Here is an 18296-nt window from a genome sequence, read left to right as displayed (position 1 = left end):
TTCTTAAATTCCTTGAACTCTTGTATGTGCTTCTTGTTGTTGACAGGAAGCTTTACAACAAGTATTTTGAATTCTGTATCCCCCATTTCTCTGATGTTTCCCTCAGTTAACTCTGAGGTTGACAAAGGCTTTTGCTCCTTTGCAGGGGAGTCTTCAGTAATATTCATTGTGCCTTTGTCTCTTCTTTTGCTCTTGGTCATTGCACTTCTGGTTAGCGGATTATTCTCCTTAGGGCAGGTTTTTAAGCTGTGTCACCCACAGGTCTAAATTTTGACTTTACCTATTGGTACCTTGTTCTTTGTTCGCAGTTACTTAAGCCATTCCATCCACAGAGTTTTAGGTTCAAACTCTTGTGTTAGGCTTCCACCATGATCTTTGTAGCCCCAGCTCCTGTCTTACCACTCTTCTCCTCCTGTCATCCCATGCTGTGGTTGCACCATTGTGTATATAACCTTTCTCCCACTTCCAATTTGAGCACTTTTCAGGATTAGGGAGACACCAGGTGACCTAAATAACTAGGTTGCTGGTGGTGATGATCTTGCTGGAACCTGCTGGCTGTTAGATGTGAAGGCCACCTGGACCTCTTTTGACATGTAGGATGCCAAAGTTGGTATTATTTTCCTGTGGACCAGTGAAATACACTGAGCTGGAAATGAGTTTATTCTCAGTTCAGCACATGCACACAGCCTTTACCACACCTTACAAAATGGCACCTGGTGTGCCATTTGTGATGTTCTGGATCTGCTAACCATTAGGTCTGGGGGCTACTGAACTTATTTTTGGTGGAATCTGTAGTATGCCATTTCAGTGCAATGCACTGAGCCGAGCATGGGCACTCCTGCCCCAAAGGCTTTGCTTCCCTACCCAAATAGATCCACACGCTGGTGGGGTCTGGATTGTGAGATCCACCTTGCTCCTGCACCACCTGTGTGGGATATACTGCATGGTCTCTGCTCCTGGTTGAATTGAAAGAATCAGCAGGACAGGCAGTTCTTTCTCTGGGTTCACCTGCTAAGCTCCCCATGAACTCCCCTTCCCACTTGGCTGCTGGCAGAGGTCCGGCTGCTTGTGGAGCTCCGTTTGTCACTCACTGACTGCCACTGGGGTATCTGGTTATTGTAACACCACACCATTGTCTCTGCTGCTTTCCTGGGTCTGCAGGTGTTCCTCTGCTGTTGGTGTGTCCTCTCCTATTTCCTGGAATGTTCCCGCTCTGCTTCACCCTGGCTAATGGTTCTCTGTCGATTTCAACGTGTCCTTACCATATTCTGCCATCCTGATTTTCCTCCCTTGAGTTTCTGCTTTCTGAGACAGGAAAGTCTATATTAGAATGGATTATGTGCACATGAGATAGAATGAATCACAGATGGAGAGAAATAGTAATGAGAATATTCCAAGTTAGCAACTTGGTTACCCTAAATTTATCATGTTTACTACAGGATAATGTGAAGATAGTCAGTAGGCATTAGGAAAGAGGAAACTAAGAGTTTGGAAGGATGAATCTCTATACCTATAAAAACATATTGTGGGGCCCAGCACGGTGGCGCAAGTGGTTAAGGTCCTCGCCTAGCACACCCGGGATCCCATATGGGCGCCGGTTCCAATCCTGGCAGCCCCGCTTCCCTTCCAGCTCCCTGCCTGTGGCCTGGGAAAGCAGTGAAGGACAGCCCAAAGCTTTGAGAACTTGCACCCGTGTGGGAGACCCGGAAGAGGCTCCTGGCTTTGGATCGGCATAGCATTGGCCGTTGCGCTCACCTGGGGAGTGAATCATCGGATGGAATATCTTCCTCTCTGTCTCTCCTCTCTGTATATGCGCCTTTCCAATAAAAATAAGATTAAAAAAATCTAAAAATGTACTGTGAAAATAAGAAAAATTAATTAGTTCTTATGAAACATAAGCCTTGCTGCTTTAGTGGGTTTCTTCATTTTAAGATAGGTTTTTTTTTTTTTTTAGTTTTTGTATTAAAATATAATTTGAAGACATTTATGTACAGAGGTACATAAAGCCATGATGTTTATTTTTTTAAGATTTATTTGTTTTTATTAGAAAGGCAGATATACAGAGAGAAGGAGATATCAAGAGAAAGATCTTCCATCTGCTGGTTTACTTCCCAAGACGTTGCAATGGCTGGGGTGGAGCTGATCTGAAGCCAGGACCCCAGAGCCTCCTCCAAGTCTATCATGAGGGTGCAGGGTCCCAAGGCTTTGGATCATCCTCAACTGCTTTCCCAGGCCACTGGCATGGATATGGATGGGAATCAGGGCTGCTGGGATTAGAACTGGCGTCCATATGAGATCCTAGTCATGCAAAGCGAGGATTTTAGCTGCTAGGATATCATGCCAGGCCCATGAAGGCTGTTTTATATCAGAGAGAATATATAAAATTTCTTCTTATTATTTTAAAAGATTTATTTATTTTTATTGGAAAGTCAGATATACAGAGAGGAGGAGAGACAGAGAAGAAGATCTTCTGTCTGCTGATTCACTCCCCAAGTGAGCACAATGGCCAGTGCTATGCCGATCCGAAGCCAGGATCCAGGAACTTCTTCCAGTTCTCCCACATGGGTGCAGGGTCCCAAGGCTTTGGGCCGTCCTTGACTGCTTTCCCAGGCCACAAGCAGGGAGCTGGATGGGAAGTGGAGCTGCCAGGATTAGAACTGGTGCTCATATGGGATCCTGGCTTGTTCAAGGTGGGGACTTTAGCTGCTAGGCCAAGCCCCTGAGCCCAAGTTTCTTCTTTTGAGTCAAGATTTTATTTCACTGAGTATTATAGTCTCCAATTGGAACCATTTTGTTATAAATGGTAAAATTTCATTCTATTTGATGGCCTTGTGATATTCTATGGATTACACGTGCCACAATTTCTTTTTCCATTCCTTTTTTTTTAAAGATTTATTTCTATCATTTTTTGATTGGAAAGGCGGATATACAGAGAGGATAGACAGAGAGGAAGATCTTCCGTCCGATGATTCACTCCCCAAGTGAGCGCAACGGCCTATACTATGCCGATCCAAAGCCAGGAGCCTCTTCCGAGTCTCCCACGCGGGTGCAGGGTCCCAAAGCTTTGGGCCGACCTCCACTGCTTTCCCGGGCCACAGGCAGGGAGCTGGAAGGGAAGCGGGGCTGCCGGGATTAGAACCGGCGCCCATATGGGATCCCGGGTGTGCTAGGCGAGGACTTTAACCACTTGCGCCACCGCGCCGGGCCCTTTCCATTCCTTTTTGAATGGACATCTGGGTTGTTTCCATGTCTGTGCTATTGTGGATTATTCTATAAATGCAGGGTTGCAAGTTGCTTTCTTGTATACAGATTTTACTTCCTTTTAATATATTTCTTGGAGTGTGATAGCTCTATCACATGGTAGATCAATTTTCAGTTCTCTGAGCACCTTCCATACTCAGAGAGAGATAGTCCTCTATAATGGCTGCACTGGTCCACACTCCTGCTCACTCTTTCTCCCCACATCTTCTCCAGCAGATTCTGTTAGCTGATTGCAATACGTAAGCCATTCTCATTGGAATTAGGTGCTCTTCAATGTGGTTTTTATTTGTATTTTCCTATATCTGGGGAGCTTGAGTACTTTTTGAAATGCCTTTTAGCCCTTCTATACATTCATTCAGCAGCATGCTGTTGAGTTTCCAAGCTTTGTATGTTTTTAGAGGTATTTTGGCTTGCTGTGTTTGCACAGACACAGTTTTAAGCCACTTTATATTCACTGGCTTAGTTTCCTGCTAGTGATAATACTTAAAAAGTAAAGAGGGAATCATGAGATTACATTTCCACTAGAATATAAACACAGGGTAAAAATGACAATCATATTCCAAAATAACAGTTTCATTTCCAAACCTTTTGGTGTGTTTTTGTTGTCTGCTTTGTGTTTCACTGTATGAAGAAATAGATGTTTTTATTTACCCTTTGTTTCTCTGCCTGTGAGGCTCTCTAACTCTGTGTTTAAAATGAATAAATCCTTAAGCATATATGTATACATGTTTAAAATATACTTATTTATTTTCCACAGTGGACTTACAAGTACAGGGGTTCATATCTCCTCTCTGCTCTTACAATCCCCTCCTATTATTTATTCAAAGTTATCATTGTAGAAGTTATTAATTTCACTGTAACAATCTAAACTTTCTGATATGTGAGTTTATAATGACATGTTAAGTATAGAAAATAGTGGAAAATACAGTAATATAATGCAAAAGCTTAATTATAAATTAATGGCAATCCAACTAGTAATCAAGAGTAAAGACACACTTGCATACATCCATTATTCCCCAGTATGTTAGATTTTCTTGTAAAGTACACACACACACACACACACACACACACAAAGTGTTCTGGAGCACAAGAGAGATCATGCCAGAAACAAGTGTAGGATGTAAGGAAGAATGCCAAGCTTTGCAATGGTGGCTTCAGCTACATTCCAGGAACCATCGTGCTGCAAGGCCAAAGGGAGGGGTTTTTAAACTCCCCTTGGTGTGCAACAGCCAGGGATTTCTTCTCAAACCATCGAATCAGAGGATCACATTGTAAAAACTGTTCCATCAACGTAGGTGATGTGCATTGCAAATCACCCAATCAACTTAAGTGGTGTGCAACACAAAGTATCCAATCACTTTCAGATCACACCTTAAGCCAATCAGGCCAGCTATGCTCAAAACTTAGTCCATGAACCAAAATGCAGTCACACCTTCTCGCTACTATGGGGTACTATTATCTAGATACACCCCATTACAATATTGTTTTGTATATTGGTCATTGATTATCATAGAAGACATTCGGAATACTACTCAACCATTAAAAGAATGAAATCCTACATAATAGTCCCAACTAGAAACTGTTGCTTAGTGAACCAAAGGACAGAATTATAAATTTTATTGCTCCCATGGGCCAGGCGCGGTGGCGCAAGTGGTTAAGGTCCTCGCCTAGCACACCCGGGATCCCATATGGGCGCCTGTTCTAAACCCGGGTGCCCCACTTCCCTTCCAGCTCCCTGCCTGTGGCCCGGGAAAGCAGTGGAGGACAGCCCAAAGCTTTGGGACCCTGCACCCGCGTGGGAGACCCGGAAGAGGCTCCTGGCTTCGGATTGGCATAGTATCGGCCATTGCGCTCACTTGGGGAGTGAATCATTGGATGGAAGATCTTCCTCTCTGTCTCTCCTCTCTGTATATCCGCCTTTCCAATAAAAACATAATAAAAATAAATCTTTAAAAAATTTTATTGCTCTCAATATTTTTGTTTATGCAAATTGGATAATGTCTTTCAAGATAAAGCATTTGATAATTGCCATATTTTAAGACAAATTTAGTAATTTATTTGTGATCATCTATGTCTCTAAAGTGCTCATATTTGGAGTACAAAGTTGGGAACACTACAGTTCCCTGGCTTTGAGGTGTTTCTATTGCACTTTGCAAAAAGACACACAGAGAAATATCAGATGAAGCATGTAATTCATAGTTCTCCAAGGAAAAAGAACTAAAAGGATATGTATATATTTTTGTGTACCTTATATAAGCTATTGCTTCTTGCAATTATGGAAATTGGGACATCCAGTGATCTATACATAAGGTAGAGATCATGGAAATCCAGCAATGCAGTCTAAATTATTGAGAACCAGCCAGTCAGTGATGTACACTCTTGTGAGACTTCAACTGCCTGAGAACCAGGACACCGAGGGCAAGTGATGATTACCCTCCCGGTTCATGCAGCCAGTTTCTGTGTTCTTCTATTCTATGTGGATCCATGTGACATTAAGCAACCAGCTTTGTAGTCTACCAGTATGAATGCTAATCTCAGAAACTTTCAAAAACATACTCCAGAACGGTGTTTAAAGTGTGATATCATTCTTTGGAGCAGTGAAGCTAGCATATCAAAGTCAGTAACAGACAGATTACTGTGTGATAGTCCAGGACTGCCAAGAGATGCAAGATCTGCAGTCAGACATATATTTTAGCTTTACCTTCATTCATTCTAATGATCTTCTTCTAAGAGATAATTTTCAAACTCCTTGGAGAAACTTGGAAGTTTTTGGAGACATTTTGGTTGGTGCAGCTGAAGGAAGAAATAAAGTCCTAAAGTCCAGCATCTAAAAGGTCAAGGGTCAGGAATTCTGCTCAAACTCCGCAATGCACAGGTTAGAGTCTATCACCATCTTCAGTGTTAGCATGAAGGATGTAAAACTGCTATATTCATTCAGGAAACATGTATCGAGCATCTACTGTGTTCCAGACACGTTTCTAGGTGGCATTGGAGAATTTATCCAGGGTTTGCACTCAAGAAAGGAAAACATAGAGATTGAAAAAAATCTATGGGCTCGGCATGATAGCCTAGTGTCTAAAGTCCTTGCCTTTCATGTGCCAGGATCCCATATGGATGCTGGTTCTAATCCCGGGAGGTCCACTTCCCATCCAGCTCCCTGCTTGTGGCCTGGGAAAACAGTCAAGGATGGCCCAAAGCCTCGAGACCCTGCACCCACATGGGAGATCTGGAGGAGTCTCCTGGTTCCTGGCTTCAGATTGGCTCAGCTCTGGTCGATCTGGCTACTTGGGGAGGGAATCAACAGATGGATGATTTTCCTCTCTGTCTCTCATTCTCTCTGTATATCTGATTTTCCAGTAAAAATAAAATAAAATCTAAAAAAAGCAAAGTCTATATACTTGGATTTCCACATCTGTATTTTTTCATCCATATATTATAGCAATTGTGGATCAAAATACTTGAATCTGCAATTGCAAGTGCACTGCACATGTTCAGAATTCTGTTGTCATTTTGCTGAGAAATACAAGAAAGAGCCACTTACAAAATTGTGATGTCATGCTACTTAATATGATTAAAGTATGTGTGTGGGTGCCCCTTGGCAATATGGAAATATAAAATTTGAAGAACTTGAATATTTACAGCTTTTGTTTCTTCAGGTGTCCTGGATGCAATTCCCTGTGGATATTGAGGAATTACTATACACATTACTATATGTGTTGGTTGTGATAAAAGCTACAAAGGCAATGAATGTGTTTCAATAAAGGGCTGTGGTAGAGATGGTAATAGTGTGGAAAATCAGGGGAGAGATTTCTAGAAGGAATGCTTTAGGTCAGATCCATGGCTGTCTAAGACTAGACAGGGAAAAAGGATTTCAGGTTGTTTGTGTAGTGGGAGCAAGAGGCCTGAGGTCCAGATGTACCTGATTTTCTGCAGCACTAGGAGGGAGATCATTGTAGCTGAAAGGATAAATTCAGAGATGAAGTGATAACTGACCCTGTGGTCTTGTTGGTGTTAACCACTCTAGAATTTGTACTTTTCTGCAAAAAAAGGATGGTTTAAGCATAAGAGAAATTTTAAGTATTTTGTTTAAGAAATATCCCTGATTTTTAGGTAGAGGTACACTGGAGCTTTGGGGGAGGAATAAAGAAAACATACAGGAGGGGAGGATGACATTTTGTTACGATCAAGGGGATTGTATCAACATCAGGGAAGACCAGAACAAAAGAAGGCAGGGAAATACATCTCATCTCAAGGGGGACTCAGCATCACAACACTGCTTTCCAATTAGGCAGTGTCTGGGGATCTGTCACAGTCATAGTCTGTATTGGTGCCCCTGCCTGTAATCACCTCTCTGGGTTCTGGAGCTGCCCTGGGGATGCTGAGGAATGTCCACAAAGGAGATCATTAGCAAGAAACACAAACAACAAGATATTCGGGAGCTATGAATTTCAGAAAGTTTTGACCTGTAAACATCTGAGCATTGACATGATTCTACAAGTGAAATATTATTTACCCAACCTCATGTTATAATTTGCAGTCAAAACACAAGCAGACTAAAATACTGTAGAAAATTGTCTGCAGCCAATATGCGTAAGGTGTATGTGAGACATAAATTAGAGCTGGGTCCCATTGATAGGATATCTTATTATGGACATGTGGATATCCCAAAACTCAAAAAGAATCTAAAATCTAAAACACCTCTGCTCTCAAGAGTTTTGGATATGTGGCATTCAATATTATTGAATGTTGCTCCACAGTAATGATCTATTTAAAAAACTGTAGCCAGTTTGGCCAAACATGTTGTTACTTCTCTTATACTGGCTTTAATCCAATAATAACTATATTTCTCATCTTGGTCTCTTTTCATTCATATTAGCTAGAATTTCTATCTTAACTGAAACAATGGTCTTCATTCATTTCTGAAACAGACTGGCTTCTCCTCATAGCCTTCTAAGAAATGTTTTGATTGAGAAGTTAAAATTTAAAAAATAAGATTAATTCTGGATTTTTCAGTTTAGGAGTGATTCCTTTAAATAACCGATAGTATCATTACAGCTCAGTTTCATAATGTAACTAATAAATCTACACAACATCATTGTGAAGTGAGAAATTCTTGTGAGTTAAAAATACATGACTATTCTGCTTCTGCGGATGGCTCAGGGCTCACAGTCTGCAGAAACAGAACAGTAAACTTCCTTCGGGAATAAGGACGGGAGCTCTCTCTGGTCCTCGCTTGGTTCCAACTTTGGGTCCACACCCTCTCTGGCAATGACCATCCGGGTCGCTCTGGAAACCCCTCAAAACAAATAAACAATCAATCAAACAAACAAACCAAAAATCTAGAATAGATAGAGAACAACAGGAAAGACTAGAATCAGATGGGAAGTGGCCAGCGTGGACTCACTTTTATCTTACTAAGTGGGACACAAAGATTAATTATTCCTCACTAGGGCATTGAAGATTTCTCTGCACACCCCTCCTTTAAACTGTTCTGCACCTAAACTGTCAACATATATCTTGTTAGAGTTATAAGCCAGTCTAAATTCCCCCCCCCCCAAAAAAAAAAACAAAAAAAGAAGAAGAAAAAAAAGCCAGGCCCAGCAAAATTACGCTTCAGTGCTATAAAAAGCTAAATACTACAACGAAAATAGACACAAGACAGCTGAATAGTAATCTACAGCAATTTTAAGGTGTATAGAACCGATTGTATATAAACTAAAATCAAAATGTCAATGAAGAAGTCACAGGATGTGGTTAAGAACTTGAATTTTTTTTTATAACATATTAGTTACTCAATACTATGTCCACTAATTCCATAATGGTATAATTTGTTGCTGATGTTATGTTGGGGCTTTTAATTGATCAGGATGATACTCTGCTGGCTCTGCCTTCAGACCAGAGATGGTCTCCCCAAGAAGCCGTTGAACTTATCTGGACACTAAGTTACTGGACTCTATGCTTGGTATATGCTTGCAATGAAAGTATCTCAACTGACTTGAACTGTGGCAATGCAGCAAGGTGGATGAATCCACCTTGCGGGGAGGGTTATGGGAGGGGTGGGAGGAATCCCAGTGTCTATAAAACTGTGTCACATAGTGCAATGTAATTAATAAAAAAAAAATCCTGCAAAAGTGAAAAAAATAGATGACTAAACTGACTTCATGAGTGACAGGAAGTTTTTTAGGTAATTTTTTGCATAACTTATGTAGAAAATGTCAAAATATCAAATACTCCAAAATCACTAGGAGAAGCTAAATATGAATTGTATGAAAACTTAATTTCCAAATCTGTAAATATTTAAGAAACAATTCAAAGTTTTCAGTCTTCATAATGATAAATAATAATCAACAAAATTTATTTTGTGAACACTGATACAATAGGATGCTGGGCTCTTATTCCATTGTCTATGTCAACAATATCAGGATTCTCGTAAATAGCAAACTAATGGACTTATGACTGTTTTTGAAGGACTGTACTAGGAAAATCAGTGTGTGTGGGGGAATTATAAAGGGAGGAGAGGAAATCCCTGAGCCAATGGGACTGTGTTAAAAATACATTAATTTTTAAAAACCAGATAAATGGAGACTGAAAGAGATAAGAATAAAGGATGAAGGAGCAAGAGGAAGAAAAAGAAAGTTCCCCATTCACCACATTTCCTTCCAGAAAATGAGCAAGTTTAGGAGTTCTGGGGAAAGAGTTTGTTGAAGAAGCTTTTCTTCATGGCAATCTTCAGCTCCTTGTTCCTAAGGCTGAAGATGATAGGGCTGAGGAAGGGAGTGAGGACTGTGTAGGTTATGCCCATCAGAGAGTCTCCTTCCAGAGACTGTGAGCCATTGGGCTTGAGGTAGATGACAGAGGCAAAGCCATAATGCACAACCACCACAGTAAGGTGGGACGCACAGGTGGAGAAGGCTTTGTACTGACCTGCAATCGATGGTATTTTCAAGATAGTGGTTACAATGAAGACATAGGATAGAAGGATGAGGAAGAAGCAGCCCAATAGAGCTGTGATGCACATCAGGCCCATACTCTTGGCAACTACCAGCGCCTCATGTCCACAAGCCAACTTCAGTAAAGGTGGTACATGACAGAAGAAGTGGTGGATCACATTGGATCCACAGAAAGTCAGATGGAATACAGACATTGTCACCACCATACCAATGACTGAGCCGCCAGCCCAAGACCAGGCTACCAGGCAGGCACAGCCATGGGGTCTCATGAGCACATTGTAGCGCAGGGGCTGACAAATGGCAACATAGCGGTCATAGCCCATGACAGTGAGCAGGAAAGAGTGAGTGAAACCAAACATGAAGGAGAAGAACATCTGGCTAGCACAAGCCATAAAAGTGATGGAGGAGCTGTGGGGGAAGAGCAGATCTCCCAGCATGCGTGGGATGATGGCAAAGGTGTACAGAATCTCAGATATGGAAAGGGCACAAAGGAAGAAGTACATGGGTGTATGTAGGCTGTGTTCACTCCAGATGGTGGCCATGATGAGCAGGTTCCCCAGCAGGGTGAACAGATACATCAGCAGGAACAGCATGAAGAAAATGAGCTGAAAACGGGGGAAAGAAGAGAAGCCCACGAGGATGAATTCAGACACTGATGTGTAGTTTGGCACCATAATGGCAGTCACACCTAGAGAGAGAGAAGGAAGACCCAATGGTTAGTAGATGCAGTTCTTTATTACGGTCTTTTTTTTTTTTTATAAAAAACCAAAAATTTATTTTATACTTTTAAAGTTTATAAAAGTGAACTAATTTCATGTATTTCATGTATAGCATTTTATTGACATATTGATATTTCTACCCTCCATCTTATTTAAAAAATTTTTGTAATAGCATATTTTAAATTTACTTCATAATAGCAAGCTTAACTTCTCAAAATAATAATTCAATAAGTAGTAAGTAGAAAAATATTTCTTAAGAATGTAGACAAGGGTAATAAGTAATAATCATATCTCAAAATGTTGATTTTGTTTATATAAATTGTACTTTTTGAAACTTGGTATATTGGTTATTATATGTCGCTGTCCCACAGCGATGGACTTGGTGCACGGAGCCAATAATAACACGCGTGGACCCTGACTGATGGTCAAAGCCGAAGTTTATTAGGGGCATCAGACTTTATACACTGAGAGTCCTTACTGTTTCCCTCTCTTGATTGGAATTCCTTTTGTTTTGTATATTACCCCAGGTGTTCTCATTTACATGCTGTTTATACCAAAGGTAGCCATTTGGTTGTTGTCATGCAAATACTGTCCAATGAACTGCAAACCTGTGCTCGCTGACCTTCCAGGCTCACAATGTCCTCCTACATCATAAATCATAAAATCTATATATTATACATCTCTGAGGTGATCTATCATTCTAAGAATGATAGTTTCCAGTTGCATGTATGTTGTTAGGAAAAATGGAATTTCATTCCTTTTTATGGCTGAATAATATTCCATTAAGTATTTATACAACATTTAAAATTTTTTGATTTTTGATGTTTTTATAGTTGACCAGAATGAGAATGGTCAAGGACTAGGGCAATGTTGGTGAGACAATTGTTTTCCAGTTTTCCCTTTCTTCCTCCTGTGTTTGAAGTAAGGGGCAATTCTAGGGGTGAAATTGTTACCCGCCTCCCCACTACTCCAGTCCTGAGGTTGGGGAACAGCCACCTGATGCCATCCTAGGGTCTCTAATGTGGGGTCTGCTCTGAGGGCTCCACTTGGGTGGTTCTGATAGTTATGAAATGCCATCAGTCTTGCTGATTCAAGAATGAGGAAATCCTTCCAAGGTACATCTGATGACATAGTTTACCCCAGAGTCTCCATTTGTCCTATTTGCTGTCAACATTTGGCTGGGGTGTTTGAGCAATTTGTTCTGCACTCCTTCCTCTGCTATGATACCAGATGTCCTCTGCAGGTCCCAATGATTGCATAGCATCTATGTGCATCTTGGTATGCTATCCACTGCTCCATCTTAGCCACTGAGGAGATCCAGTTCTGAAAATGCACTCCACAGTCCGACGACAGATCCTACCATTCTCCCCATGGTTGGAGTTCTGAGTCCAGCAGTTCAGTCGTAACCTTATCTGAGGCAATCCCAGACCTGACTCTTGTGTGTGCTTGTCATATGGGGTCCAGCTTAGTCCATCACCCATGTCAGCCTACACAGATGCTGGTAGTTGGAAATGCTGGGCCAGTTCTGTCTCCAGTCCCACTTCATGCGTTAACCAATGGATACTGCAGTCCAATCCAACTTGTTCACCACACACTCAACCCTCACATTCACCATCAGGAACTGCAGCCTAGTTAGAGTGACTCCAGAGCCCCCATCAGAACCGCTCCAAGCCATGGTTCCTATGCTTGCCTGTATGTGCAGCAGACTGACCCATTTATCTCTTATACACATCAATGGGCATTGAAACCTAGCTCAACCCAACCAACCCTATTATTTAGCCATCATTTACATTAGTGGATGCCACTGCTTTTCTAGCTAGGCCTATCCCCAGCCCTGATTCTCATACTCATCAGTGAGAGTTGCAGCACATCAGAGAGGTTTTCACTGTTTCCCCACTGGACCCACTCCCAGCCATGATCTTGCTCTCTCCAGGTGGTTCTGCAGTCTTGCCTGACAGGACTTGCCCTCCATTCCTAGCATTTGCCAGATGATGCCGTGACAAAGCCCAACCAGCACAGTGGATATAATTGGTTAGCCCATTCTGGCTCTTCCCTTCACCTAGTTCACATGCAGGCCAATATGTGTTGTAGCCCTGCCCTGCCAGTTCCAGTTCTCACATTCACCAGTGAGAGCAGTGGCCCAGTAGGAGAGTGCTGCAGAGCTCCCTACCTAGCTTCTACCACCCACCACCTGGGTCTCAGGGATGCTAGTGTGTGCTGTGGCCCAGTCTAGCATGGTCCTTTTTGCAGACAGATACTGTAGCCTGACCCAGCCCATGTCCCCAGGTCCAGCTCATGCTGGTTGGTGCTACTGCCAAGACCAACCCAGCCAGACCCCAAGTCCCAGCTCTATTGTGAACTGGTTGGTATTGCAGCCTGACTCGACTTATCCTACACCCTATCCTGGTTCTCTATCTGCCAATGGGTATTTTGAACTGGCCCAGTGTGGTCTGCCCTCAGACCTGCCCCACAAGTATGCTGGTGGGTATTACAACCTGGCCTGGGCTGGCCTGCTCCCAGCCCTGGTTCTTGCACTCATCTGCATGGACTGCATCCTGACAAAGGAGTTCCCTAAGTTTCTCTTTCAGACCTCCTTCCAGTGGCAGATCTAGCACATAACAGTGAGTCTTTGGTCCAGATTGCCTTAGCCTATCTCCTGTCCTGGCACGAACAGTAGCATAGCCCAACTGGCCCACACCCATTCTGGTTCTTACTGTTGGGTGCTACAGCTCAGCCATACCTGGCCCACACTCAAACATAGCTCTCTTGTGGTTCAGCAAGTGCCATGACCCAGTCCAGCCTATCCTACATCATCCTGTCTCTCACAAGCCCCATTGAGTGCTGGAGTCAAACTCACTCTGGTGTAGCCAAAACCCAGTCCACATCCATGTTGGATACTGCAGTCATATCCAGCCAAGAATGCTGCTCCCCTTCTGGCCTTCACACTAACCAGTGAGAACTACAATCCAGCTGTGGACTCCCCTTAACTACCCAACCAGGCCCGTTCCCAGCTGCTAATCCCACGTGTGGCAGCAGTTGCTCTGATCCAGCTCAGGATATCCCATCCCCTGTCTTGGCCTTTGCCATTGGATGCTGCATCCTTACCTGTCCTGGCCTGTCCCCCGTTCCAACTCTCATTGGTGGTTACTGCAGCCTAGCCCTGCCAGTCATCTCTTATCCCTGGCCCATGCAAACTCATAGATGTGATAGCCTAGCCTGGTATGACCTGTACTTCAGCCTGGGTCTTGCATATGCCAGTGAGCTAGTGTTCAACCCAGCTTTTCCCAGTTCACTCTCCTCTAGAACCAGCACACATACCTGCCAATGGGTTGAGCTGCCCTGCCTACCATGACCAACACCCAGGCCTGATTCACATGCTCGCCAGCAGGACTTATGCCACCCCGGGGGAATTTCCCAAGTTCCCTGATCGGGCCCATTCCAAGAATCAGATCTCACATGTACCAGGTGTTAGGCCTTTACCCAGCATAGTCTCCCTCCACCCGAGTCTTTGTATGAGCTGGTAGATGTTATGGTCCAGCCCAGCCCAGCCCAGCTCACACCTTTTTCCTGGGTGCATCTATGGATGCTGCAGCCTGGATCAGCCCTGCCTGTTCCCAACCCCAGTACTCATGAATGTCAGAGGGTTTCATGGTCATGCCTAGCTCAGCTAATCACTGCCTCCAGCTCTTAAACAAACCAGTGAAAATTGCAGTTTCACTGGGGTGGGCCCATATATTCCCCAGAGAATCTGCCTCCTGTACTTGGTTCTCTTATGGCCCAGCCTATCATTACCTGTCCCCTGTTTTGACTTTCACCATTGGGTACTGGGATCTAGCCCTACTAGGTAGGCCTTAGCTTTAGTATGCACTGGTAAGTGGTCTATGCTAACTAGCCTAACTGTAATCTTCCATATGGGCTGGGTTGTCTGTCTGAATCATAGAAGTCCTGCTCCTTCCACCTTCCAACCACTGGGTCTTAGCCCCTTCACCTACCTGCAAGTACAGTCCCTTGTTGGTGGGAGTCCCTCAGAAGTCATTCCTTACCTGCAACATATTCCTTTAGTAGTCTTTCCTCCCACACATCTTCCTCTCTTCCCTGATCAATCCATGGATCACACATGTGGGGAAATCCTCAGGCCCTTTCCACCAGTCTGGATACGAGGCCTCAGATCTCCCCACACCCCCACTGACAAATCCCCAGACCCCCTACCACCTGCACCTCTAGGTTCCCATGAACATAGGACTGTGTCTGTGCCCCATGGGCAACCAGCCTGAATGGTGGCTGCTCTGCCACAGAGCATGGTCCAAGGACCAGCCCGAGGCCACACTTTCTTATCCAGTCCTTTACCTATCCAAGCCATGGTTAGTCCATCTGGGAAAGTCATTAACACAGTTATCCCTCAGTGTTGTTAATAATAATAGTTGTTACTACTATTTTAGTAGCTCAGTGGTAGAAAATCAGAGTCTGTATTCAGGCACAACTGTGTTGAATCATTACTTTAGAGACTCATGTCCATGGGTTCGTTCCTGTCTATGAACCTTGCTTTCTTCCTATTTAAAAACAAGAGGACAATAATAGTCCCAAAATGGCAGGGTTTACATTGTTTTTTTTTCTTAAATTATAGATGCTTATGAACATAGTTCTCCTTTTATTGGTAAATTCAATTAATGCATATGAGGCTTTTTCTGGTCAATTACAATTATTTTGGAACTTCATTCTGTAACTAATACTTGAAATATTAAATATGTCTATATACAATATCAAGTAGCTATGTTTTCATATGTGTATTTAGCCTGTTAAATGTATATAAACACACACAATTCTTTCAACATAACAAAAAATATTTTAAGGTATTTAGTCCTTCAGTTTATCTGAGAAGTAGGGAGACGGAGAAACACATCCCATTCATTAGCTCTCCCATTGCCTACAGCAGGTCAGGTTTGGCTGAGCAGGAGCCAGGACCTTGGAACTCTTTTGTGTGTAGCAGAAATACAACTACTTGAATCATCACGTATGACTCCCTGGGTATGCAATAGTAGAAATCAGAATATTCAGTGACTCTTGAACTTGAACTCAAGGACTTCAATATGGGTTACAGGTTTCCTAAACAGTGGCCTAATTCACTAAGTCCAATGCCTGTCCTGCAGTAATTGTTTAAAACATGACATTACACCTAAAAGAACTTCTGTTTGATAATAAAAGAAGTATAGGTAAACCCCAAGTTACAATAATAAAAAGAGCCTTTCTGGCCATTGTGCACTAAAAATCAAAATTAAAAAGCAGAAAATACACAAAATTTCCATGTATTTGAAACACACATATCAGTTGGATATCAATTTGCTGTGTCATAAAAACATAGTTATCAATAATCTGTGGGATAAAAGAAAAGGTTAAAAAATACTAAGAACTAAATGATAACAACAAGTTGAAATGACAATACATTAAAATTAATTTAATTCTGGAGCATAAAAGCATATTAGTATAACCGATGATAAAATTGAAGTAAATTTGTAGTTGGCTTAAAAATGTACCAATAACATTTTTTTATCACTAGCGGATGTAATAGACTGTTGTAAGATGCTGACAAAATGAGAATTTGGGTGACAAGGAGAAAATGTTTTTGTATTGCACTTGCAAAATTTTATAAGTTGAGTGTTAAGGATAAAAAGTTAAAACCACAAAGAAAGGTTCAATTCAAAGTAGCAGCGAAAGTATCACATATCTAAAAATTATTTAATGAGGAACACACAATACTTTCATGCAAGTTAATTGAGCTTCTTATTAAGAGGAAACAATGGGGCTAGCACTGTGGAATAGCAGATTTGGGCACTGTTTAGATTATGGCATCCTATATGAGGGCTTGCTCATGTCTTAGCTCCTCTACTTCTACTCTAGCTTTCTGCTAATGGACTAGGAAAAGAGGATGATGATGACCCAATATTACCCATGTGTTACCCATGTGAGATAGTCAGCTGAAACCTTTGGTTCCTGGCTGTGGCCTGGCATAGATATTTGTTCATTGAAGCCATTTAGATGGAAGATCTAAATGAAAAGATCATTTAGATGGAAGCCAGTAGATGGAAGATCTCTCTCAGACTCTCTCTCTTTCTGATATTGTCGTTCAAATAAATCTTAAAAAAGGAAACATAACAGATATTTTAAATCGATGGGTAGAACAGAGAAGAGAATATTAAAGAAAGTGTTAATTCTTCCCTAGAGTTAAAGTGCCTGTTCATCAGCCACTTCTCAAAAAATTCAGCTGAATTTTTCAATAAAGATGGTGTATTTATTATGAAACTTCTGTGAGAAAATAGGATCCATTAGTAAATAGAAAATCTTGAAGATGATGAGTGAGAGGAAGTGTGGGAAAATAATCTCTCGATAATGAAACAGTCTAGGAAGTCTCGGAATTAAAGCACTGTCAAATGATCACAAAAACATCAAAACAGACTGATGATTCAAAATGGATACTTAAGGATGCACCTAAATATCAGAATAGTGGACTTGTGACTGTGTTTGAAGGACTGCACTGTTGTAATAATTAGGGGAAAATAATGGGGGAGAACACTAGGAGAGGAAAGAGAAATCCCTCAGCCTATAGAACTGTATCACTAAAAAACTTGAAAAATAGTTACCTAAGAAATAAAGACATACATAGATGGTGAAAGTCATGCTACACAGATCAATAGGCAAAAGATGAACCATTTTAGGGATGCTGTGGGGGAAAGTACTTCTTTATTATGGGTAAAAGTGCAAATGGACTCTCCATACTAACCCATTAAATCAAAGTAAAGACCTAATGGTGAGTGATGAGAGCACAGATAATAAACCATATGACACTATCATATAAACAAAAAAGTTAACAAGAAAACAGGAAGGCAAAGGGAAAAAAATCAAACCGGAAAAGGAATAAGGTGATCAAATATGTCACATTAGCATTCTAGATTTTATTAACAATGACTATCATGGATAAAGTCAACAGATGATAGAAAATAATAAGATATTTGCAATATTTAGAATGGAAAATATACGTTTAATCTAAAAGAAACTGATATAAACCAAGAAGGAAATAGACAACAAAGCATGGCACAATGTGGGCAATGAATAAACATAGGTAGCTTGCAGAAGCAAAAATCTATTATGCTAATGATAAACTGGCCCATTTAACTTCACCAGCAATTAGAGTGAAGTGATTAAAATAGGTAAAGACATTAACATTGTTTCTTCCATTTATAAAAATTACCTATTTGGAAGAGGGAGAGTGGGATAGTCTGTCTCTAGGTACACACACAGTGTGAATGTAATGGCCAATGCTGAACCAGCCTGAAGCCGAGAGCCTGGAGCTTCATGCAGGTCTCCCCCATAG

At 41.7% G+C, this 18296-nt stretch overlaps 1 protein-coding gene across 1 annotated transcript in view; it reads right to left on the bottom strand.

Moving 5' to 3' along the window:
• Nucleotides 1-9937: 9937 nt before the first annotated feature.
• The window catches only part of LOC121154637 (olfactory receptor 10H1-like), a 47713-nt gene continuing 39354 nt past the window's right edge, over nucleotides 9938-18296 (bottom strand). The window contains exon 3 of the mRNA XM_040977667.1: nucleotides 9938-10899. Within this exon, the coding sequence (XP_040833601.1) occupies nucleotides 9938-10899 (962 nt within the window). The remainder of the gene's footprint in view (nucleotides 10900-18296) is intronic.

This window comes from Ochotona curzoniae, unplaced genomic scaffold (assembly GCF_017591425.1).
Source record: "Ochotona curzoniae isolate NIBS_2020 unplaced genomic scaffold, NIBS_Ocur_1.0 contig_1014, whole genome shotgun sequence".
Lineage (NCBI taxonomy): Eukaryota > Metazoa > Chordata > Mammalia > Lagomorpha > Ochotonidae > Ochotona > Ochotona curzoniae.
The sequence above is the reverse complement of the archived record's forward strand: the minus strand, read 5'-3'. Positions and strand labels throughout refer to the sequence as shown.